General features: G+C 67.7%; 7 protein-coding genes across 7 annotated transcripts in view; 3 read left to right on the top strand and 4 right to left on the bottom strand.

The window, feature by feature from the left end:
- Positions 1 to 912, top strand: part of EMIHUDRAFT_463447 (hypothetical protein) — a 6,164-nt gene extending 5,252 nt beyond the window's left edge. The window contains exon 10 of the mRNA XM_005778261.1: positions 517 to 912. Coding sequence (XP_005778318.1) covers positions 517 to 670 — 154 coding nt within the window. The 3' untranslated portion in view covers positions 671 to 912. The remainder of the gene's footprint in view (positions 1 to 516) is intronic.
- A 242-nt stretch (positions 913 to 1,154) lies between these two features.
- Positions 1,155 to 1,517, bottom strand: EMIHUDRAFT_100793 (hypothetical protein; the record flags this gene model as incomplete). Its single annotated transcript, XM_005778260.1, has 1 exon — positions 1,155 to 1,517. The coding sequence occupies one exon, from the start codon at positions 1,515 to 1,517 to the stop codon at positions 1,155 to 1,157; it is 363 nt and encodes a 120-aa protein (XP_005778317.1).
- Positions 1,518 to 3,046: 1,529 nt separating this feature from the next.
- EMIHUDRAFT_100792 (hypothetical protein) lies at positions 3,047 to 7,613 on the bottom strand (the record flags this gene model as incomplete). The annotated part of the gene is made up of 7 exons (XM_005778259.1): positions 3,047 to 3,205; positions 3,248 to 3,420; positions 3,659 to 3,818; positions 3,892 to 3,963; positions 4,333 to 4,581; positions 6,336 to 6,371; positions 7,488 to 7,613. 7 exons carry the CDS (start codon positions 7,611 to 7,613, stop codon positions 3,047 to 3,049), a joined length of 975 nt encoding a protein of 324 aa, XP_005778316.1.
- Positions 7,614 to 8,465: 852 nt separating this feature from the next.
- On the bottom strand, positions 8,466 to 9,097 carry EMIHUDRAFT_354174 (hypothetical protein). Its single transcript, XM_005778258.1, has one exon. It carries the CDS (start codon positions 9,082 to 9,084, stop codon positions 8,491 to 8,493), a length of 594 nt encoding a protein of 197 aa, XP_005778315.1. The 5' UTR covers positions 9,085 to 9,097; the 3' UTR covers positions 8,466 to 8,490.
- Positions 9,098 to 11,623: 2,526 nt separating this feature from the next.
- On the bottom strand, positions 11,624 to 16,209 carry EMIHUDRAFT_64694 (hypothetical protein; the record flags this gene model as incomplete). The annotated part of the gene is made up of 7 exons (XM_005778257.1): positions 11,624 to 12,226; positions 12,334 to 12,352; positions 12,511 to 12,656; positions 12,758 to 12,812; positions 14,852 to 14,880; positions 15,543 to 15,719; positions 16,054 to 16,209. 7 exons carry the CDS (start codon positions 16,207 to 16,209, stop codon positions 11,624 to 11,626), a joined length of 1,185 nt encoding a protein of 394 aa, XP_005778314.1.
- A 4,664-nt stretch (positions 16,210 to 20,873) lies between these two features.
- On the top strand, positions 20,874 to 21,872 carry EMIHUDRAFT_206096 (hypothetical protein; the record flags this gene model as incomplete). The annotated part of the gene is made up of 4 exons (XM_005778256.1): positions 20,874 to 20,912; positions 21,392 to 21,541; positions 21,628 to 21,708; positions 21,855 to 21,872. The coding sequence occupies 4 exons, from the start codon at positions 20,874 to 20,876 to the stop codon at positions 21,870 to 21,872; spliced, it is 288 nt and encodes a 95-aa protein (XP_005778313.1).
- Positions 21,873 to 23,165: 1,293 nt separating this feature from the next.
- Positions 23,166 to 23,816, top strand: part of EMIHUDRAFT_354173 (hypothetical protein) — a gene marked incomplete at both ends in the record, with an annotated part of 2,081 nt that continues 1,430 nt past the window's right edge. The window contains one exon of the mRNA XM_005778255.1: positions 23,166 to 23,816. Within this exon, the coding sequence (XP_005778312.1) occupies positions 23,169 to 23,816 (648 nt within the window).

Below are 23,816 nucleotides of genomic sequence, written 5' to 3'. Positions count from 1 at the left end.
GATCGGGGGGAGGCTCCGCAGTGAGGAAATAGGGCAGGTGAGTCGCTGTCGGCGAAGAGGCCCTCGGACGTCAGGGGCAGGGTGGCGGGGCGTGGCGTCGGGTCGTGCCGTCGTCGGCAGCCTTGTCGGAGGGCGGCGAGGCATGTCCAGGAGACGTCCACGACATGTCGGGGACAGTGCCGATAGGCAGCCTGCTCGGAGGGCGGGGTCGGGACCGACGTCGGTGCGACGACGCGGGCTGTGCGCGCCACGCTGGCGCGGCTGCGGCACGGCGCGGCGGGCAGGAGCGGTGCGATGCGGCTGATGAATCTCGGCGAGCCGCCTCTCCTCCCCCCGCCTCCCCCCTCCCCTCCCCCCTCCCCCCTCCCCCTCCCCCCCTCCCGTTTGGAGTGTGGCGCAACGTTTCACTCCGCAGGCCGGCGTGGCGCCTCGGAGCAGCCCGAGTGCGCCCCGCCCCTCGGAGGCGAGAGGCGAGGCGCGCACAGCCACCCACCGCCGCTCTGTCGTGAGGAGTAGGCCGGCCGACGGGGCGGCGGGCGTGAGGTCGGCGCGGCTGCTGCCGCGGCCGGTGCCGCCGATCACGCGCACGGCCTACACGCTTGACCGCGGGGGACGCCTGACGCGGCTTGACGACCGCAGTTGGGGGAGCAAGAGAAAGGACGGCTCCTAGCTCGGGCGCGTGGCGTGGTGGTGGTGTGCTGTCGGTTGGAGTGTGCGCGAGCGGGTGGAAGGCGACTCTCGTCCGCACGCGGCTCTGCCGGTGCGAGTCCGGTGCGCGAGCCAAGGAGAGAGTAGGTGACTAGGTCGTGTGCTGGGGGAGGGAGGGGGTGTGTCGTGTGTGCGCGAAGCCTGTTGTGTCAAGCCACACGTGCTGCACCTGCACGGTCATCTTACTAAGACAATGAACGACAAGTGACCACCATTTAGTCACCGGGCGGTCGCGCGCGAGCTGGGTGCGGATCTCTCGCGGCGTCGGGGGCGCGAGTGGGAGAGATTCTCAAGTGATGTGCGAAGAAAAAAGCGGAGCAGCCCCGGCCCCTGGCCAAACCTCTCCAGACGGCCGTAACGGAGAGGCGCCTCCATTTTCGCAGAAACAACGCGACGCGTGTTTGGCGTGCGGCGCTTAGCGGACAGTCGGCGGTGTGTTTGGCCGCTCACATGGGCACGTCGTACTGCCGTCCGAGGATGACTGGGATCAGAGTCTGAAGCCACGAAGGCAGCGAGTCCCGCGGCAGCGTCGCCATGTATTGAAAGGCGGTGATGATGACCAGGATCGCCCACGGACCCGCATTCTCCTTGGAAAACACACCGGGCGGCGACCACTCCTCTGGCTCGTCAGCCATAGCCACTCTCGCCGGTCGCCGGCCACTGTTCAGCGCGGCAAGCGCGGACGGCGCCGTGATCCGCGCGGGAAGTCGCGTGGCGATCGGCACGAGCGGCGGCGAAAGACTGAGCACGCAGCCGACGAGGCTGAGGAGGCCGATGAGAAGGCCGAGTGTGCCGACCCGGGCTGCCATATACACATTTGTACGGGTAGCGCCGGCTAAAAAAAGAAAAACCGCACTGCACCGCATGGACACCCCGCATGGATACCCTCTAGGCCCCCCGCGCTGGCCCAGAGGGGAGACTCCCGAGGCCGACCGAGCGTATCCCCCGGTATCTCCCGTATCTCGCATCTCCCGGTATCTCCCGGTATCTCCCAGTATCCCCCAGTATCCCGCGGTGTCCCGCGGTATCCCACCATATCTCGCCGCGGACACCGTGAACAATCGCGAGTGTTTCGCGCCGCGGCGCGGTCATATCACTTTCCAACTAACTGTCATGGAGACGCGCAGCGGGGGAGAGATTTGACGAGGTGGACGAGACAGACTGCGACATTTCATGGTTCAGCGGCGGCAGCAGCCAAGCCCAGCCTGCCGGTTCGATGCCCGCACCGTTCACGTCTGCACTCGCACTCGCCAAAAGCCGTATCGGCAAGCCAAAATAACGAGCAGGAGGCTGTCCTGGTGCGTGAGCTAATCCTGAGCAACAATAAGCGACTGTACCACGGAGCACAGAGAGCGCAGCGGACAGGACGGCGGCGACGGCGGACATGGCAGAGACGAGTGTGAAACAAAGGGCGGCGGGCATGGAGGGCGGTAGCGACGGGGATGGTGACGGTGACGGTGGCGAGGGAGGGGAAGGGGGTCCATTAACACCAGACAGCGAGAGGGGCAGGGAGGAAAGGAGGAGAGAACGGATGATGCCGGCGCTGGGGTCCCCTTCGGGTGCATCGTGACATCTGACAACTGAATTTCCACTGGTTCGTCCTCCTCTGAGTCATCTTCCCCGTCCTCCTTCCGCTCGGCTCTTCGCTCGGTACGTTCGGTGTGGCTCACCCTCCATGCCGTGAACAGGCGCTTTATCCACCCTATATTCTTCTCTCGTTCCTCTGCCCGTGCCTTGGTCTTGTCGTTGTTTCGCACCCATGTCTGTATGGCAATCGAGGCTGCCTTCCCCACTACCTGTAGTTCACTGTGCGGGGTGTCTGTGGGCCCGAGAGCGATATGCCATGTCCGCCTTGCGTTTGTTTTCATAACATCGAAGGCTAAGCTCAGAAAATTTATTCCTCCAAGTGCTCCAAGTGCTCCTACACTGAGCCATATCCCCCCCTACGTGTACAAAAAACAACATCAACACAAACGCAAATTCAAATTTTGCATTAAAGAGTGGACGGCCGCTCTCAACTGCCTGGCGCCATCTCGCATCTGCCCGCAGCCCGGCGGGCCCAGGTGGCACACGCGTGCTCCCGCACGAGTTGCTCGCGAACGTTTGGTAAGGCTTTTCGAGCTTTGTACAGCTTTTTAAGGGAATCAGTCCGCACTGGCCACTCGCCACTGCGCGCGGCCGGGCGTCAATATAGGGTCAAAATTTGCCTCTTGCTACTTCGATGGTGGCGTCGAGTGTCCCGTACAAGCTTGCCTGTTTGGTGTGTGAGGGCGTACTGAAACACACATGGACATGGTGTGACCAGGCGTGGCGCTCGCGGCTCGCCACGGTCCCTCTGTCACTCCAGTGCGACGAAGCGCCGCTTCCACAGCGAGCGCAGCGCGGCGGCCACCTCGTCGGGCGGCGCGTCGAGTGCCTGGGCGATGTCGGCCACCTCCGCGCCGTCGGACAGCTCGAGCGCCGCCAGCTTGAGCTCGTCGCCCAGCTCGACCCACGCCTGCTCACATCAGCCCGGTGTGAGAGATCTCGCCGCGCGCACGGCCGTGGAGCGGTGCTCGCGCGCCTCCCGCGGCGCGTCGGGCGTGAACGTCTCGGCGGCCGCCGCGTCGCCGTCGGCCGCGAGCCACTCGCCCGCCGCGCCGTCCGCCCACTCCTCCCCCCCGCCGGGCGCACGCCCGGGCGCCGCGTCGCGCGCAGCCCGCCGAGCTGCGCCTGCTCGCAGCGTGGCGCCGTGACGGAAACCGCCTCACAGAGCGCGCCGGAGGCCGAGCCACAGGCCGCGTCGCCTCGCCAGCCTCCCCGGCCCGAGCGATGGCAGCCGCTGCTCCCGCGGCGGCGAGCGGGCAACGGCGCGCGCGCACGAGAGCCGCCCGCCCATCGCCAAGCAGCAGCAGTAGCCGGTCGATGCCGCCCTCCTCCGCACTCTCCTCCTCCGCACCCTCTTCTGCACCTCCCTGCGCGCTGCCGCCGGCACCGCTGGCCGCCTCGCCGCCGCTCACCGCCTCGCCCCCGCTCGCCTCGGACGCCACGTGCAGGAAGGCGGCGAGCGCGTTGGCGGGCCCTTCTACGATGGGCTCCGCCGGGCGCGTGTTGAAGGACGTGTTGAGCACCTGCGGCGCGCACAGTCAAGTCCGCCGAGGTGGCACCGCGGCTCTGGCGCGTGCGGTCGTGCGGAGCGCGCACCAGAGGCACGCCGGTGAGAGCGAAGAAGGCGGCGATCAGCGCGCGCCAGCGCGGGTCCGCCTCGCCGCCCACCTGTTCACGCGGATGCGCGGTGAAGAGGCGCTGCTCAGGTGCTCTGGCGTTCGCGGCCTCCGCCTCGCCGCTCGCCGTCTGGAGCCGCGCGGAGCCGTCGACGTGGCACACTGCCGGGATGGCGTCGCGCCGCTTGCACAGCAGCGCGAAGGACATGTAGGGAGAGCCCGACGGCGGCACGCCTGCACGACGGCTCGAGGAGAGGTGGAGGAGAGGTGGAGGAGAGGTCTAGGAGGGGGACGGCGGCGGCTCGCCCTTGAACCAGTCGCCGGCGTGCTCGGCGAGCACCTGCAGAGAGGCGCGAGAGAGAAGCTGGTCGCAGCGGAGGCTGGTCGCCTGCTGCGGGGCGCGCGGCGGGCCGAGACGCACCGACGGCGCAAACGGCCGGAAGGGCTCCCGCTTCTTGACCAGCCGGTTGAGGCGGTCGACTGCGGCGGCATTCCGCGGGTCAGCGACGATCGAGCGCCGGCCGAGGGCGCGCGGGCCGTACTTGGCGCCGCCGCTCGCCCACAAGGCCAGTATCTCGCCCGCGGCGAGCGAGGCGGCGGCCCGCTCGATGGCGGCCGCCTCGGTCAGCCACTCGGCCTCCACGAAGCCAGCGTACTCCTCGGGCGCCGCCTCGATAGCACCCGGCGGGTGCGCGGCGCCGCCGTAGGGCGACGGCGCCGCTCTGGCCCCCGCCTCTGCCGCCCTCGGCGTGAGACCTCTCACTCAGTCACCGCGCCCACTTGCGCCTCGATCTTCTTTGGTAGCAGCTGGTCCGACAAATCCTCACCGTGGCCTAGCTGGCCGGTGCCACCCTGGCCCCAGGCAAAGACAGCGTTTTCGGCAGTGAGAGCGAGGCTGTGGAATGCTCCAGTCGACACAGCGACGACGCGCCGGCCAGCAAAGGCCTCGACCTTCTTGGGCAGCAGCTGGCTTTGCGTGTCGCCGTGGCCCAACCGGCCTTGGTATCCGTAGCCCCAGCTCCAGACGGCGCCGTCGGCCGTGATGGCGAAGCTGTGGTCGCGTCCAGCCGACACAGCGACGACGCGCTGGCCAGCAAAGGCCTCGATCTTCTTCGGCAGCAGCTGGTTCTGCAGGTCGCCGTGGCCCAACCGGCCGTAGACTCCATTGCCCCAGCTCCAGATGGCGCCGTCGGCGGTGAGGGCGAGGCTGTGCATGAGTCCAGCCGACACAGCGACGACGCGCTGGCCGACAAAGGCCTCGACCTTCTTCGGCAGCAGCTGCTCCTGCGTGTCGCCGTGGCCCAGCTTGCCACTTGCTCCACCGCCCCAGCTCCAGATGGCGCCGTCGGCGGTGACAGCGAGGCTATGCGCGCCTCCAGCCGACACGGTGACGACGCGCTGGCCAGCCAAGGCCTCGACCTTCTTGGGCAGCAGCTGTGGCTGCGTGTCGCCGTGGCCCAGCTTGCCCCAGCCTCCAAAGCCCCAGCTCCACACAGCGCCGTCGGCGGTGACGGCGAGGCTGTGGTCGCCTCCAGCCGAGACAGCGACGACGCCACAAGCCCAGGCCTCGATCTTCTTTGGCTGCCACTGGTGCTGCTCATCGCCGTGGCCCAGCTGGCCAGAGCTGCTGCTGCCCCAGCTCCAGACCTCTCCGGTCACGGTGAGGGCGAGGCTGTGATCGGCTCCAGCCGACACACTCATGGCACGGAGAGAAGACGGGAGGCGGGTCGGCGTGTTGAGCCGCGTCACGCCCTCGCCGTGGCCCAGTAGCTCTTGCATGTAGGACGGCGTAGAGCCGCACGACGAGAGCCGCCCCTCGCCGTCGATGAAGACGCTGTGCGTATAGCCTGCCGCCGCCCTCGCCGGCGGGTTGGACTCGCATAGCAAGGCCGAGTAGCACAGCCACCGCACGGCGCAGCCCTCGCCCTCCGGCTGCGCCGACAGCTCGAAGCCGCGCTCTTGCGCCCACAAGCGGATGCCATCAGCCGCGAGCGAGGCGTGGAAGAGGAGCGAGACGGCCGCGACGCGAGCGATGTCGAGGGGGCATTCGCAGCGAGAGAGGATGTGCTCGAGGAGCGCCGTGGGGAGGTCGAGGAGGCGGGCGGGCGGCGGCGTGTCTGGCGAGGGGGCGCGGATGGCGGCGGAGGCGAGGCGGCGCGAGCGGCGGCGCGGAGGGGTGGACATCGCGAGAAAAAAAAAGGGGGGCGGGGACACACGATTCCAGAATTGGTTGTGTCCCCGCTCCTCGCTCGCCCGGGCGGAGGGCATGGCCGCGGAGGAGGTGAGTACACGCTGCCAGGCCTTCCGCAGACAGCCTCTTGGGCAGACTGAGGGTCGGCTTTGCGTGGCGTGGCCCGTACGCTGCGCTGCGCAAAGCTGCGTATGCGGAGGGAGCATCCTGTGCTTCCACCGGGAAGTGCGCACCTCCTGCAGCTGGTGGAAGGCCGTGCCGCCGCTCGCCTGCTCCGTGGACAGGGCGGGGAGGCGGTGCCGCAGCGCCGCAGCGTCCGCTGCACGCCGGTGCAGCACTCTGCTGCCTGGTGGGCAGCATGCTGGTGCTGTGCGCGACGTTTTCGAGGCTGCAGTGGCGCTGCACCGCAAGCCACGGCGAGTGGCACGCAGCATGCGCGGCGCCGCGCTTGGCCCGGACAGCGCCAGAGAGTGCCCTCGATGGGCCAGCCTGCGCGGCGCGAGCGCCGCACAAGCTGACACATCGTCTGCCATTCTCTGGTCGACGGCGGTCAATCTCACGATTGTCGATCAAAACCGGCGGGCTTTGTGACGCCGTTTACGCAATCGTTTTTGGCTTCGCTTTCTCTTTTGCTTGTTTTTATTTTGTTTTTTCTTTTGCGAAGCGACGGAGGGGGGGGGCGGGCGGGCGCTAACTATGGGCAACTACATGTCGAAGGTTCGAGGACGACTACTCGCCGCCTGGGTCGTTCGGGGCGCGCGGCTCCGTCGAGGACCGGGCGCGCCCCTTACCCGGCGCGGCGTAGGTCCCACTCTGACGTATAGAGGGGAGGCACGGACAACGGCCCAATTCATCAATTCCACTCATCTTCTGGTGCCTAGCCCCGTGCAGCGGCGGTCCGGCAGGCTGCCCCCAAGGCCCCCCGGGCCGCTGCGGGGCGGGGGCTGGGGGGGCGGTGCGGTGTGGCGTGTGTGTGCGAGTGATGGCTGCTACCAGGGACCTTGGGCTTGTATTATTAACAACGAAGGCGCTCTCAAAAGAAACACCCGACGCCAAAGGGACAACGGCGACAGTGGTGTTGACTAAATGAAGGAAAAGAACAAGAAAAACAAAAATTATTCGGTGTTCATGACTTAATGATAAATGGATCTAAGTGTCTTGTCTTGTGGTTCTGTGTGTCACTCCTGTGACCGTCCCCGCCCGTCTTGCGTCCACCCACCCATACTACCGCGCTGTGGTGTCCCTCCCTGCGGCGGGCCGTGGGAACCCATCTCCCCCCCGCATGGACACCCTCTGGGGGCCCCGCGCCGGCCCAGAGTTCTCCCCTCCCTCGAGGAGACTTGCTTCTTCGCGGACGGGGCCACGATTGACAACACCGCCGTCACCGCCGTGGAGCGTGGTCGCAAAAAGGGCGCGCGAAAGGTCGTGGCAGTCATCACAAACCTCGAGGGCCCTTTCGGAAGGGGCCCTTTCAGCCCGAAGGGAAACCTGGAGGTGAACAACGGGGGCATTCCGGCCCTCCTCGCCCTCGTCGGTGCAAAACACCTCCACCCCAAGGGAGTTGCTGTCCGGGCCAAACGTCACGCCCGCGGAAAAGGCTTTGGGCCAACCATCATGAACCAAATCTTGAACAACAACGAGGCACGCCGCGTCAAGCCCCCCCCCCCCCCCCACCACCACCCCCACCCACTTGCCCTGAGCTTCGCCCGCGGGCGCAGGAAAGGGCTTCGACGTGAAGCAACGGCGCGCACTCGTCGCAAGAGAACGTCGACCTCACAGTCCTTTCCTACGCGCCGCCCAAGCCCCAAGCGCTGGATGGACCTGATCAACCGCAACCCGGACGAGCTCAACCCCGAGGCGATGGCGTACTGCAGCGAGTACCCCGACGCGGGGACGCTGTTGTCACGGGGATGTTGAAGCCGCTCGGCCTTTACGCAACCACTGGTGGGAAGATCCTCCCTGTATTCCCCGGCCAAGCACAACATGTTCGACGAGAAGAACGGCAAGGCTCCGTACAATAACTTCCCCGACGGGAAGAGCCTCTCCGAGAATGCGCTTCCCGTGACAGGCCCCCTCTCTCCTTCCCGATTTAAAATCCACCTGTGGTGGCGGCGTGCCGACTGCCGTGCAGTCTGCTAGGCAGTCTGCACAGTGCCTCCTGCCTCCACCATCGCGCCCCTCTTTTGGCTTGTCTGTTTTCTTTCTTTCTATTATGCAGCATGACCAATAACACACACGCGCTGGGCAAGCGCCGCGCCTCGCGCGAAAGACTCCCCTGAAGAGCGCAGAATCAAACCGGCCACCGAAGGCGTCATGATAGCCGATCCGCATGACCGAGATCACCGCGCAGCGCCAGGCGCCGCCGCCGCGCGCGAAAGCAGGCCCCTATTACTGCGTCTCGCGCGCGATGGCGAAGCCCAAGACGCAGTGGCCAAAGTCGAGCGCCGCGATGCCGTTCGTGGCTCCTGCCGAGTCGAGGTGGTACCGCTCGTGGATCTCGTAGAGCGAGAGGACGAGGAGCGCCGCCCGCGCGCGGGCCGCCGCGGGGAAGAGCGAGTGGCTTGCCGGCGACCACGGCGTCGCCGCCCGCCGAACCAACGCCGCCGCCTCGCCCGCGCCGCCCGCGGCGCGCCGCAGCGGCGTCGGCTCGCCCTCGTGCAAGCTTGCGCCGCTGCGCAGGAGGGAGGTGGCGCGGGCGGCGGTGAGGGTCTCAAGGTGCGCGAGCGGCGTCCAGCCGCGGCTGGCGACCAGCCAGGCGGCGAGGTCGGCGTGGCCATCTTCGGTTGCGGCCTCCTCGGGCGTGCCGAAGGGCGTAGCGGCGCGGGAGGCGCCGTAGGAGGAGAGGAGCTTGGCGACCTCGAGGTGGCCGTTCTGGCACGCCGCGAACAGCGGCGTGGTGCCGTCGTTGCGGGCTTGGTCGATCGCCGCGCCAGCCTCGAGAAGCAGCCGAACGCACTCGAGCTGGCCGTCCTGGCACGCCATGAACAGCGGCGTGGTGCCATCCTGCTTGGCCTGGTCGACCGCTGCGCCGGCCTCGCGGAGCAGCCGGACGATCTCGACGTGGCCCTTGCAGCACGCCATGAACAGCGGCGTGACGCCTTCCGCGTCTGCTTGGTTGACCGCCGCGCCAGCGTCGCGCAGCAGCCGGGCGCACTCGAGCTGCCCCGTCTCGCACGCGATGAACAGCGGCGTGGCGCCGTTCTCTGTAGCTTGGTCGATCGCCGCGCCAGCCTCGAGGAGCAGCCGAACGCACTCGGGATGGCCCTCCTGGCACGCCATGAACAGCGGCGTGGCACCGTTCGCCGCGGCCTGGTTGACGGCCGCGCCACCGTCGCGCAGCAGCCGGGCGATCTCGAGGTGGCCCTTGTAGCACGCGCCGAGCAGCGGCGTGCGGCCTTCAGCGTCTGCATGAGCCACCGCCGCGCCAGCCTCGAGGAGCAGCCGGGTGCACTCGAGGTGGCCCTTCCGGCACGCAACGAACAGCGGCGTGGCGCCGTCGTTCGTGGCTTGGTTGACCGCCGCGCTGGCCTCGAGGAGCAGCCGAACGATCTCGAGGTGGCCCTTTCGGCACGCAACGAACAGCGGCGTGGCGCCGTCGTCCTTGGCTTGGTTTATCGCTGCGCCAGCCTCGAGAAGCAGCCGGGCACACTCGACGTGGCCCTTTAGGCACGCGGCGAACAGCGGCGTGGCGCCGTTCTGCTTGGCTTGGCCGACCGCCGCGCCAGCCTCGACGAGCAGCCGGGCGATCTCGAGGTGGCCGTTCTGGCACGCAATGAGCAGCTGCGTGGAGCCGTCGCTGCGGGCTTGGCTTACCGCCGCGCCAGCGTCGCGCAGCAGCCGGGCGATCTCGGCGTGGCCCTTCTGGCACGCTATGTACAGCGGCGTGGCGCCATCCTGCTTGGCCTGCTCGATCGCCGCGCCGGCCTCGAGGAGCAGCCGGACGCACTGCTCATGGCCCTTCAGGCTCGCGACGTACAGCGGCGTGCGGCCTTCAGGATCCGCTTGGTCGGTCGTCGCTGCGCCAGCCTCGAGGAGCAGCCGGGCGCACTCAATCTGCCCCTCCTGGCACGCGATGAACAGCGCGGAAGCGCCGCTGCCAGTCGTCGCCCCGACGCTCGCGCCGCCTTCGAGCAGCAGCCGCGCCGCCTCGGCCTGCCCGTGCCGAGCGGCCCAGGTGAGCAGCGTGTCCTGCCTCTCGGTGTCGTGCCGCGCGTCGAGCTGGGCCGCGAGCGACGTGCCGCGCGTCCGCCGCCCGGAGAGGAAGGCGCGCAGCGAGGCCAGGTCGCCCCGAGCCAGGTCGGCGAGCTGGGTTGGGCTGCCGGCGCTCATGCTGGAAGACAAGAGAGCACGTCTTCCGCTTCTGGGGCGCGAGATATGGTGGAGATGCGGGGAGATGCGGGGAGATCTTCCGCTTCTAGGGCGCGAGATATGGTGGAGATGCGGGGAGATATGGGGAGATCTTCCGCTTCTAGGGTCCGTGAGCAGCAGCAGGGTCGGCTGGTGCCGGACGAGCCTACGTGCTGAATACGCCGACGTGAGGGCGGGAAGGCGGTCTTGTGCAGTGAGCTCCCCCACCAGATCAGCTCTGGACGAGGCCGCCAGAAGACCCACAGTCTGGGGGTGGGCCGGATACAGCACGGACGGTAAGAATGGTGGCGACAATCCACAGTTGTCCGCCTCTACCGCCGGAGCTTCCACCTCGAGTCCGCCTGGACGCCAGGATCTGAATGGGCGAATCTCCGGAGAGGATGGCAGCGAGTGCTATTCCGCGAACTACCCCGGCAAGCCGCCCGCGCAGCCGTCGCAAAGGGCATACCAGCGAGGCAATTCTTTCTGGGCACGGGACTGGCGCGCACTGGCACACTAACACAGGTACACCAGCCGCCAGAAAGAAAGAATTTAAAGAAAGAAGAAACGGGGTTTGCGTAGGAGGGAAGAGAGGGCAGAGAGAAGGAGGCGGGCTGCGCGGTGTCCACACAGCGTGCTCCGTGCAGCCCGCGAGCGCTAGAGCGCCTCCACAACGAGGATCGAGGTGATCCACATCTCGGCTTGGAGGCGGCCAACCGGGGTCGGTCTCGGTGCACCGCTGCTGCCGGGCCGGAGCTCGAGCGTCGAGGCGAGGCAGCAGCGCAGGCCGAGTTCGGGGTTCGGGACTAAGAGGCGTCGAAAGGCTTTCCCGGAGCCCCCCTCCCTTTGTTAGTACATAGTAGCTCTCCCGTAGCGCGCGTAGGCGCCGATCGGCTATGACACGGCCTGGCTTCTTGAGTCCACAGGACAACGCGTGCATGTGACGTGTCAACATCACACAGTTCACACCCGGCCCGAGGCGTGGCCTGTGTGGGCGTGGCGTCCCGTATGGTATTGCCCGTTGATGTTGATGGGCCCCCGTGCAAACCCCACAATGCCTAAACTCCCAATCTATAATAGCAGCGCGGCTCACCACCAAGTTGGTCGAGCCGAACACACAACTGGGGGCGCGTCGAACATGTGCTGGCTCGACGCCGCTCCTCGCGCCGACGCATCACCACCGGCGCCACCCGCCGCCCTTGCCGCCCTTGCCGCCCCCCTTGCCCTTGCCACCGCCCCCCTTGCCGCCGCCCCGGCCGCCCCAGCTGCGGCCGCCCTTGCCGCCCTTGCCCTTGCCCCTGCCCTTGCCCGCCGACGCGGCGGCCGCCGCCAAAAAGTCGGGCACCTCCTGCTTCGCGTCGGCGAGCAGCTGGGTGAGCTGCGGCGCGGTCTTGCGGTCCGTCTTCGCCACCCACAGCGTGTGCGACTTGCCCGTCGCGCCCGCGCGGCCCGTGCGGCCGATGCGGTGGACGTACGACTCGACGCCGTCGTCGCCCTGCGGCATGTCGAGGTTGATCACGTTGGTGACGCCCTTGATGTCGAGGCCGCGCGCGGCGACGTCCGTCGCAAACATCATCGGGCAGCGGCCGCGCGTGAACTGCTGCAGCGCGTACTCGCGCTGCTGCTGGTCCTTGTCGCCGTGGATGGCGCAGGTGCCCGCCGAGCGGAACTCGCGCGCGAGGCTCTCGCACTTGATCTTTGTGTTGCAAAACACAATCGTGCGGCTGCCCGCCGGCAGCTCCGCGACGAGCTGCCTCAGCCGCTCCGGCTTGGACGCCTGCGCGACGCGTCGCGGAGCGTGATGTGGCCGAGTCACGGGCGCGTCGTGGACGTGGATGTGGCGCCCCGCCGACGCGGACATGCACGTACACCATGCACGTGCACTTGGCGTGCCGTGGAGGTGCTGCGCCGCCGCGGGCCGCGACGCAGCGCGGGCCTCGTCCAGCCTGTGTGCATCTCGGCCACATCTCGGCGGTATCTCGGCGGTGTCGCGGCGGTGTCTCGGCGGTATCTCGGCTACATCTCGGCGGTCTCTCGGCTGCCTCGTCGGTCTGCTCAAACGTCTGCGTGATGGCCGCGTTGGCGACCAGCTTCTGCTCGGCGCCGCCGATGAAGAGCATCGCCGCGTCGGGGCGGAGGTAGGTGGCGGCCAGCCTCTGCACCTCCTTTGGCCACGTGGCGGTGAAGAGGAGGGTCTGCCTGCGGGGCTGAGGGGGGGCGGCTCGGCAGAGAGTCGCGGGTAGGGGCCGCGTGGTGCGAGGGCGAGGAGAGAGGGGCTCTGCCTGCCCGGAGGGATGCGGGCGAGGACCGAGTCGATCTGCGGCTGGAAGCCCATGTCGAGCATCCGGTCCGCCTGCTCACACCTCCGGCGGTGAACAGCGTCTCTTCACACCTCCTGCTGTGAACACGTCGAGCATCCGGTCCGCCTGCTCACACCTCCGGCGGTGAACAGCGTCTCTTCACACCTCCTGCTGTGAGCATGTCGAGCATCCGGTCCGCCTGCTCACACCTCCGGCGGTGAACAGCGTCTCTTCACACCTCCTGCTGTGAACACGTCGAGCATCCGGTCCGCCTGCTCACACCTCCGGCGGTGAACAGCGTCTCTTCACACCTCCTGCTGTGAGCATGTCGAGCATCCGGTCCGCCTGCTCACACCTCCGGCGGTGAACAGCGTCTCTTCACACCTCCTGCTGTGAACATGTCGAGCATCCGGTCCGCCTGCTCACACCTCCGGCGGTGAACAGCGTCTCTTCACACCTCCTGCTGTGAGCATGTCGAGCATCCGGTCCGCCTGCTCACACCTCCGGCGGTGAACAGCGTCTCTTCACACCTCCTGCTGTGAACATGTCGAGCATCCGGTCCGCCTGCTCACACCTCCGGCGGTGAACAGCGTCTCTTCACACCTCCTGCTGTGAACATGTCGAGCATCCGGTCCGCCTGCTCACACCTCCGGCGGTGAACAGCGTCTCTTCACACCTCCTGCTGTGAGCATGTCGAGCATCCGGTCCGCCTGCTCACACCTCCGGCGGTGAACAGCGTCTCTTCACACCTCCTGCTGTGAGCATGTCGAGCATCCGGTCCGCCTGCTCACACCTCCGGCGGTGAACAGCGTCTCTTCACACCTCCTGCTGTGAACATGTCGAGCATCCGGTCCGCCTGCTCACACCTCCGGCGGTGAACAGCGTCTCTTCACACCTCCTGCTGTGAGCATGTCGAGCATCCGGTCCGCCTGCTCACACCTCCGGCGGTGAACAGCGTCTCTTCACACCTCCTGCTGTGAGCATGTCGAGCATCCGGTCCGCCTGCTCACACCTCCGGCGGTGAACAGCGTCTCTTCACACCTCCTGCTGTGAACATGTCGAGCATCCGGTCCGCCTGCTCACACCTCCGGCGGTGAACAGCGTCTCTTCACACCTCCTGCTGTGAACATGTCGAGCATCCGGTCGGCCTGCTCACACCTCCGGCGGTGAACAGCGTCTCTTCACACCTCCTGCTGTGAACATGTCGAGCATCCGGTCCGCCTGCTCACACCTCCGGCGGTGAACAGCGTCTCTTCACACCTCCTGCTGTGAACATGTCGAGCATCCGGTCCGCCTGCTCACACCTCCGGCGGTGAACAGCGTCTCTTCACACCTCCTGCTGTGACCATGTCGAGCATCCGGTCCGCCTGCTCACACCTCCGGCGGTGAACAGCGTCTCTTCACACCTCCTGCTGTGACCATGTCGAGCATCCGGTCCGCCTGCTCATTGAGGGAGAGGTCAACACATCTCCGTTGGCTCGAGGAGCCCCCGTCGAGCGTCCCGGCCCGCCTATGAGTGCACCCAAAAACACAACCCCCGGGACCCACGACGCACGAGCACAGACAGTCGAGAAGGGAGAGACAGCAACGACAGTCAGAAGCCAGCGCTGGGTCCCAGGAAGGCGAATGCGAGGACGGCCTCTAGTGCGAGCTCTAGCCAGTCCACTCTCGCAGAATGCATTCTGACGACTCACGACGACCCTCGGCGAGCCTCCGGCGCCGCCTCGCCAATCTCGGCTGTCTCCCGGCTGCATCTCGGCTGCATCTCGGCTGCATCTCGGCTACATCTCGGCTACATCTCGGCTACATCTCGGCTACATCTCGGCTGCATCTCGGCTGCATCTCGGCTGCATCTCGGCTACATCTCGGCTGCATCTCGGCTACATCTCGGCTGCATCTCGGCTACATCTCGGCTACATCTCGGCTACATCTCGGCTGCATCTCGGCTGCATCTCGGCTGCATCTCGGCTACATCTCGGCTGCATCTCGGCTGCATCTCGGCTGCATCTCGGCTGCATCTCGGCTGCATCTCGGCTGCATCTCGGCTACATCTCGTCGGCCTCGTCGAGCACGAGAAAGCGGCACGCCTAGCTCAGCCCCACACCGCCGTCAACAGAGAAGAGGGGCGCCGCTCACCGCCCTCCGAGTCGGAGGGTGGAGGCGCGGCCAGTTCGGTCAGTGAGCGGCGCTGTGTGTGTCTGTGTGTCGCTCCGGTGTGTGGGCCGTCTCTCCACCTCTCCCCATATCTCCCCATATCTCCAGTGTGGCCCGTCTCCCCCTCTCCTCGTTCGCCCACACACGCACAGCGCGTCGGTGCCGCAGCCGTGGCACGACACCGTGCGTCTCGCGCCTCTCTCCCATCTAGAAGAGGTTAGGCCGGTCGCCTTCAGGTCGGGTCCTCTCGGGTCCTCTCGGGTCCTCTCGGGTCCTCTCGGGTCCTCTCGGGCACTCTCGGGTCCTCTCGGGTCCTGTCGGGTCCTCTGGGGCTTCTCTCGGGCACTGTCGGGTCCTGTCGGGTACTCTCGGGTCCTCTCGGGTCCTCTCGGGTCCTCTCGGGTCCTCTCGGGTCCTCTCGGGCACTGTCGGGTCCTCTCGGGTCCTGTCGGGTCCTCTCGGGTCCTGTCGGGTACTCTCGGGTCCTGTCGGGTACTCTCGGGTCCTCTCGGGTCCTCTCGGGTCCTCTCGGGTCCTCTCGGGTCCTCTCGGGTCCTCTCGGGTCCTCTCGGGTCCTCTCGGGTCCTCTCGGGCTCCTCTCGGGTCCTAGAGAGAGGCGCGCTCCTTCAGGTCGGTCACTGGCGGCGAGTCGAGCGCAAGGATGTCGTTGATGCGGCCCGGCGTCGCGACGACGACCGCCGGCCGGCCGCGGCTGAGCACACCGATCTGCGGCCCCTTTGGCGTCCCGCCGTACACGCACGCAACCTTGACTCCAGCGGGCGTGCCGAACCTCTCCGCCTCGACGTGGATCTGCACCTGACGCACGCCACGCCTCTCGCCCCTCAGCCTCGAGCCTCGGGGGCCGCGCGGGCGGGCGGGCGGGCGGGCGGGCGGGCGGCTGGGTGGGCGGGCGGGCGGCTGGGTGGGCGGCGGGCGGGCGGCGTGCGGGCGGCGGCGGGCGGGAGGCGGCGGCGGCGGCGGCAGGCGCGAGGCGGTGGCGGTGGCGGCAGGCGCGAGGCGGTGGCGGTGGCGGCGGCAGGCGCGAGGCGGTGGCAGCAGTGGCGGCAGGCGCGAGGCGGTGGCAGCAGCGGCAGGCGCGAGGCGGTGGCAGTGGCGGCAGGCGCGAGGCGGTGGCGGTGGCGGCAGGCACCGCAAGCTCCCGCGTCGGCGCGAGGACGACCGCGAGCGGGCCGGTCATCGCATCGAGCGGGAGCTCGTCGCGGACGCGGTGGAAGATGGGCAGCAGGAAGCCGAGCGTCTTGCCGCTCCCCGTCTTTGCCACCGCGATGATGTCCCTGCCGCCCATCGCTATCGGCCAGGCCTGCGCCTGGACAGGCGACGGCTCGGTCCACCCGAGCTTCTGGAACTGCTGCAGGATGCGCGTGTCGAAGGGGGCGTCGGAGAAGGCCCGCACAGGGTCGGGAAGCGCCTCGGACGACTCGATCAGGTGCTTTGCCCGCCACGCGTCTGCCGACTCGGCGGACGGCGCCGCCTCTGCAAGAGCCATCTCTGGAACGGCTGGCGCGGCGGCAGTAGTCGCGGGTGCGAGGCGCGGAGAGCGGCGCACGTGCGCCTCCTCCTCGCGCGGCCGCTTACGGTCCGCCTTGTCCTCCTTCTTCTTCGCCTTCTTCTCCTTTTTCGCCGCCTTGTCGGCGGTGTCTGTTGTGGCGGCGGCGGCGGCCTTGGCAAACTTGGCAGCCTTCTTCTCCGCCTTGTCCTTCTTGTCCTTCTTCTTGGCGATCGTCTTCTCCGGCTTGAGGTCGCTCATGGTAAGCAGGCCTTGGATCGGGAGCAGAACGCGTGGGTGACAGTGGGCTCGTAGACGGACTTGAGCTGGGGAAACAAGAAAAATTGTCAAACACAACGAGGGAAACGGCCACACCGGCCGTCGCATGACGCTCGTGAGACGAGCAAGAGAACGAATCAAGGGGGGTCGGAACCCTGGGAGGACGGGGGGTGAGCCCTCATGCGGGTGGTCTACTCAAGTGCCTGCGCGAGTGAGTGTGGTCTGTGGAGTGGTCGCACACGCGCGCGTCAGCGTCGCTCCGCGATCGCGAAGCCGAGTTCGAACCATGGACCGCAGAGCTGGTGAGCTCAGCCAAAACAGCTCCGAGCAACATCTCCTACGCCATGCTGACCCGGGTCATATGGGTCGAGCCCGATGGGCAGCGCGCCCAAGACACTCTTGCGTTTGCAAGTTTCCGAGATCAATATGGAGATCTCCGGAGCACAACCGACGAGACGGACGTCTTCCGCCTCCCAGATTTTGCTACGGGTTTCTTTTCTTTAGTGAGTGTGGAGTGGTGGTGTGACGTGTGAGGCGTGCAGGGTGGTGTTCATTAGCTCCGAGTAGAGGGGGCGTCCTGCAGTTAAGGGGAAACCCGGTACGCGGGGCCAACCCTCGGAGACCCGTGTTAACTTTACGGCCCTTGCCCTGCGAACGCGCACCCCCCAGGGCTAGGGCTCTCTTGCCCGCAACCCGATGCCAATCATCCGGCCCGCTGGGTGCGCTTCTGAGCTCCCCGGCCCTGGATGTGCGGTTGCTGACTGCACTCCAAGTGCTCCAAGTGTCTTCTTAGCTCCCCGGCCCTGGATGTGAGGTTACTGACTGCACTCCAAGTGCTCCAAGTGCTCCGCCCTCACAGCACACTGGCACGACAAGGGCGCGGACTGGCGCGGACTGGCACACACACCGACACCACCGGAGCCGCCTAAGCGAGTAGTTAGTGGATATCTAAGATAACCCCGCGCGTTGTTCCGTTTTGACTTTGTGGTGGGTTGTACGCATGTACGGCTCTAATTTTGTTTTCCTTTTCGACGCCCCAAGAGCTTTACATAGCCTCGACTCCCGTGTCAACGCGGGACATGCGCAATGTTCTGGGGTAATGTGTCTCCGGCCAGAGCGCAGAGGGAGGCGGCGGGGAACGCTGCGCTATGGTCAAGGAGGAGGTCTGGTAATGCCTCCTCCTCCTCCTCCTCCTCCTCCTCCTCCTCCTCCTCCTCCTCCTCCTCCTCCTCCTCCTCCTCCTCCTCCTCCTCCTCCTCCTCCTCCTCCTCCTCCTCCTCCTCCTCCTCCTCCTCCTCCTCCTCCTCCTCCTCCTCCTCCTCGCCCTCCGTTGCCGCTGACCCGCACGACGAGCGGAGCCGCCCCTCGCCGTCGATGAAGACGCTGTGCCGTTCGCCTGCCGCCGCCCTCGCCGGTGTGTTGGCCTCGCACAGCAACGCCGAATAGCACAGCCACCGCACGACGCAGCTCTCGCCCTCGGGCTGCGCCGGCAGCTCGAAGCCGCGCTCTTGCGCCCACAAGCGGATGCCCGGGCTCCGCCAGCGAGGCGTGAAAGAGCAGCGAGACGGCCGCGACGCAAGCGATGTCGACGGGGCTGTCGCAGCGGGAGAGGGCGCGCTCGAGGAGCTCCCTGGGGAGGTCGAGCAGGCGGGCGGGCGGCGGCGCGTCTGGCGAGGGCGCGGCGGTGGAGGCGGAGGCGAGGCGGTGCGAGCGGGGAGCGGCGGCGCGGCGGGGTGGAGACATATATGTATATATTATATCGCGAAGAAGAAGAACTTGCGGCAACACTGACCAGAAAAGAAAACGCGCGCGCTTTGCCCCTATACCCCGCCGATAGCAGGAACATCCACCATGGTTTTAGGCAACATGGTTTGCCTTTGACTGCCTTTGACTCGCAAGGCGCGCGAACAGACACAAACTCACGACTTCAGAAGCCGGAGTTTGTGGTGTGTTCGAGGCACGCACAAGAGCCAGAACGCAGCCTCACATTTGCATGTGCATGTCCTCGCAGCCTCACACATGATCGCACCTCCTCTCCCGCCTCCATAGCGGCCGCGGCCTCCTCCGCGCCGCCGCCGCGGCTTTCGCCACCGCCGCCGCCGCGCCCACCCTCGGGCTCGCCCCGCCCGTGACGCCGAGCCAAATCCTCTCCTCGTTGAGCCCGCGAGAAGCCGGAGCAACCCCTGCGCGGGCTTTCTCACGGCCCCGGCGACTACGCCTCGATCTTCTTGGGCAGCAGCTGGTCCGACAGGTCCTCTCCGTGGCCCAGGCAGGCGTCCTCGCCCCTGCCCCAGGTGAAGACGGCGCCATCGGCGGCGCGAGCGATGCTGTGGCGGCGTCCGGCCGACACAGCGACGACGCGCTGGCCCGCAAAGGCCTCGATCTTCTTTGGCAGCAGCTGGTCGTGCTGGTCGCCGTGGCCCAGCCGGCCAAAGAATCCGCGGCCCCAGCTCCAAGCGGCTCCGTCGGCGGTGGTGGCGAGGCTGTGCGACAACCTAGCCGACACAGCGACGACGCGCTGGCCCGCCAAGGCCTCGACCTTCTTGGGCAGCAGCTGGCTCCCCCCGTCGCCGTGGCCCAACTGGCTGTCCCCTCCAAAGCCCCAGCTCCAGAGGGCGCCGTCAGCGGTGATGGCGAGGCTGTGTAAGCTTCCAGCCGACACAGCGACAACGCGCTGGCCAGCCAAGGCCTCGATCTTCTTGGGCCGCAGCTGTAGCCGCGTGTCGCCGTGGCCCAACCGGCCAATGCCTCCACGGCCCCAACTCCAGATGCTGCTGTCCGCGGTGACGGCGAGGTTGTGGTTGCCTCCCGCCGAGATCGCGACGACGCGCCGCCCAGCGAAGGCCTCGATCTTCCTCGGCAGGAGCTGCAGCTGATAGTCGCCGTGGCCCAACTTGCCTGAGCCGGCACCGCCAAAGCTCCAGACGGCGCCGTCGGCGGTGATGGCGAGGTTGTGCAAATCTCCCGCCGAGACAGCGACGACGCGCTGGCCAGCAAAGGCCTCGATCTTCTTCGGCAGCAGCTGGCGCTGCGTGTCGCCGTGGCCCAGCTGGCCGTAGTCTCCATCGCCCCAGCTCCAAACGGCGCCGCCGGCGGTGAGGGCGAGGCTGTGGTTACGTCCAGCCGAGACGCTCACGGCGCGCTCGTCACCCAGCGTTGACGGGTGGCGGGTCGGTGTGTTGAGCCGCGTCACGCCCTCGCCGTGGCCGAGGAGGTCTGGTAATGCCTCCTCCTCCTCCTCCTCGCCCTCCGTTGCCGCTGACCCGCACGACGAGAGCCGCCCCTCGCCGTCGATGAAGACGCTGTGCCGTTCGCCTGCTGACACCCTCGCCGGCCGGTTGGACTCGTGCAGCAACGCCGAATAGCACAGCCACCGCACGGCGCAGCCCTCGCCCGCTGGCGGCGGCGGCAGCTCGAAGCCGCGCTCTTGCGCCCACAAGCGGATGCCCTGCTCCGCGAGCGAGTGAAAGAGGAGCGAGACGGCCGCGACGCGAGCGATGTCGACGGGGCTGTCGCAGCGGGAGAGGACGCGCTCGAGGAGCTCCCTGGGGAGGTCGAGCAGATGGGCGGGCGGCGGCGCGTCTGGCGAGGGCGCGGCGGTGGAGGCGGAGGCGAGGCGGTGCGAGCGGCGGCGCGACGGGGTGGACATCGCGAGAAAAAGAAATGCACCGCGAAGTTCCAAAGGACAACTCTACAGTAGGCACGGGACTGCCGCGCACTGGCACGAAAAGAAAAGAGAATTTTCCAAGCGCTCACTCGCACAACACTGAAAAGAGAAAGCGGATGCCCGCACAAGAACACAACGCACTCTTTCACATTACAAGGGACATTCTGCAACAGTGCAGTGAGGAGTTCAGGCCTGGGCCCGAGCCCCTAGGGCGGCAAGACATGCGCAGAGGGCGGTGAAGCGCGGTGGGGGGCCGAACACGAAGAGAACGAGGCTGAGAGTAACTCCGCAGAGCCCGAAGTCTCGCAGCGATCCCGGATCGGGGGGGTGTCGGCACGTGCTAACCACCCCAGAGGTGTGGTCGCGGTCTGTGCGGGCCGCTCGTCCTCCTCGCCCTTCTTTCGTCCTCCCGTCCCTCCCCTCCACCATGGCCTTCTCGGCACTTCTTTCTCCATCCGCCTCGCCCTGCCTTTTCGTATCGTGCCGTTCGCCCTCCATTCGGTGACCTCCATGCACCATGGCTGTCCTCCTCCTTTTGGGTGGCGCTCTCGATACGGTTGCGTCAACCTCGACGTCGCTGTCGCCCTCCCCGTCCCCGCCGTCGCCCGTGCCTCGGTTCGCGTCATCGGTAGCGTCTCCGTTGTTCCCTCGTGCCCCGCCGTCGCCCTCTCTGCTCGGGCCGTTCGCAATTTCGCTCCTCCTGCGTGTCGCCCCCGCCGTCTTCTCCCCTTCCTTCGTCGTCATCGTCGCTGTCGCGAAAGCCCCCTCCGGCCCCTCGATTCCTTCGTCTATCCCCTCCACTGCGTCGTCGCAGTTTATATCCTCATCCTCTGCGCACGTCGCGTTGGCTTCCTCTCTCCCCCTTTCCTCCCCGCCCCTCTGCCTCTCGTCGCTGTCGATCTGGTGTTCGCGGCTTTATCTGTTAATGGACCCCCAGAGTGCTGAGCTGGCGCCCAAACTGTTTTTGCTTCGTTCCGAAAGAGCCCGCGACAGTTTGTACCCTGAAGGGAAAGTGTGGAGCCGCCAGGCGCTTAGCTCGGCGGCCGGAAGGCAGCATCGCGCGAGACGGAGTACATCACCCGCGGCTGCGAGCCGGGCAGCAGCAGCAACGTGAAGTCATTCTCAGAGCCGCAAGCGTGCTCCGACAAGCCCCAGCTGACGGGCGCGTCGGCGAAGCCCCACACGGTGAGGACCGCCCACGGCACCTCCCCCGACTCGATCGCCGCCGTCGCCGCCGCCACCAGCCGCCACACTGCAGCCTCGCCGAGCAGGCCCTCAAAGGAGCGAGCCAGCAGCGTGCCGCCGCTGCCGTCGCCTCCTCCTCCTCCTCCGCAGAATGGCAGCGCGTCGAGGTGCAGGAAGCCACACCCGCCTATTCCCCACCACAGGTGTGCGCGGCGCACCAAGTCTGCGGTGCCTGCCTCCCTCCGCCGCCCTCACCTACTGGCGGCGGGTGCGGCGCCGCCACGAGAGCCTCTCGGGCGTCGAGCGCCACCAGGCCGACCCACTCGCCTAGCAATAATTTGACACTTAGCTAACATCAGCTAACATTGATTAGCGTCGTGGCCGACCCACTCGCGGCTCTCTTCTCTCTGATAATCAATAACGGGTGGGCCCTAAGTAGATGGCAGGCCCACGCGCCTAGTTGGCGGAGGGCGGCGGCGCCGCCGGGGCGCGCGGCGACGGCCGGCGGCGGCGCGGCGACGATGCCGATAAAGTCCGCCGCGCCATCGCCGCTGCCGTCGCCACCGCCACCGCCGCTGCCGCCGCCGCCGCCACCGCCACCGCCACCGCCACCGCCACCGCCGCCGCCGTCGCCACCGCCGTCGCCACGGCCACCGCCATCACCGCCACCGCCGTCGCCACCGCCATCACCGCCTGGCCACGCGACCCCGAGTGCTGCGCACACGTCCGGCAGCGGCACGCCTGCGGGCGAGGGGCCGCGCGGCTGTCGGAGAGGGAAGGACGACGTGCGCCACCCTCGGCGGCGGCGGCGGCGGCGGCGGCGGCGGCGGCGGCGGCGGCGGCGGCGGCGGCGGCGGCGGCGCGCCCTCCAGCCGTCGGGACGCTGCGGCGAGGTCGCATCGGGTGGCGCGGAGCTCGGGCGGGAAGGCCGGCGCGGCAGCTTCGCCCTCCAAGTGCCACGTCAGCAGCAGCGTCGCGTGGCCGAGCCGCTCTGCGACGCGCGCCTAGAGCAGGAAACACACTGGCTCCGGCCCTCTCGGAGCCTGACGGCGCTGCGGCTGCAGCGCGCACCAGCTTCGCGCACGCCTTGCCGCCCGGCGCAAAGGCGGGGTCGAGGCACCGCAGGCGCACGCAGTACCGCTCGCCCCGAACGCCGTGCGCCGAGCCCAGGCCCGCCAGACCGAGCGACTCGTACAGGCGTGCACTGCACACGATGAGGAGATCGCCGCGAGGCGTGAGCGCGAGACTGCCGCCTCCGTCGAGCGCGGTCGCCGCGAGCGCAAGCAGGCTCCCGCCTCGCAGGTGTGGTAGCAGGAAGTCGGGCGACAGCAGCGCGGTGAGCGGGCCGCTCACACGCCAGAAGGCCTCGCTGGAAAGGAGCGGCTCGCCCTCGGCGGCGGTGGCGGCGGCGGCGGTCGCGCAGGGTAGCAGAAGCTCGGCGCGGTGGTTGAAGAAGTGGTCGTGAATGCACTGCTGCATGCACAGAGTGCGAGAGCGGCAACAACAGGCCTCCCACCGCACCGCAAGGGAGTGCGATTTCTTTATTGCGAGTTTTCTCGTTTTCGCAGCAGAGTGGCCGCCCTCTCCTGGAGTGGTACCACCCGCTGACATCCCACCCCGCTTACATATGCTCTCTGCGCTCGGCTCGGCCGCGGCCATCATGGAGCAGCCGCTCACGGCCGACGAGGCGCATGCGCGCGCCGCCGCCGAGGGTCTCACGCTCGTGCCGGGACCCAACGCAACCGGCTTCCGCGGCGTCCAAGAATGCCAAGGCAAGTTCAAGGCGCACTTCCATTGGCAGGGGACGGCGATTTACGGCGGCACGTTCGACAGCGTCGCCGAAGCGGCCATCGCGGTAGCCACCATCATGGGCCCGGAGGGCAGTGCACGCGCGGCGGCCGAGGCGGCCGAAGCGGCACGCCAGCGGAACACGCAGCCGTTGACAGCCGATGAGGCCGACGAAGTCGCGCGCGCCGAGGGCCTCGTGCTGCTTCGCTCCGATAGCGCGTCTGGGTACCGCGGGGTCACCCCCTCCCACAAGAAGTTTACGGCGGAGGCGTTCATCGACGGCAAGCGGACGCACCTCGGCAGCCATTTGTCGGCTCCCGAAGCCGCGCTCGCTTACGCGAGGGCGATTGGAGTCGAGGCGTGTCAGGCCGCGGCGGAGGCGGCGGAGGCGGCGGCGGCCTGCGGCGCGGGGTCGCTGCGGCAGCGCCACCGGCGCAAGTCGGAGCAGCACGGCGTGGGCGTCCAGAAGATGCAGGGCTCCAATCGC

Source organism: Emiliania huxleyi (assembly GCF_000372725.1).
Source record: "Emiliania huxleyi CCMP1516 unplaced genomic scaffold EMIHUscaffold_25, whole genome shotgun sequence".
NCBI lineage: Eukaryota > Haptophyta > Isochrysidales > Noelaerhabdaceae > Emiliania > Emiliania huxleyi.
The sequence above is the reverse complement of the archived record's forward strand: the minus strand, read 5'-3'. Positions and strand labels throughout refer to the sequence as shown.

What these genes read in the sequence shown, in the direction of transcription:
- EMIHUDRAFT_354174 (XM_005778258.1), bottom strand. Translation starts at nt 9,084, where the DNA reads ATGGCGTGCCAGGACGGCCAGCTCGAGTGCGTTCGGCTGCTTCTCGAG.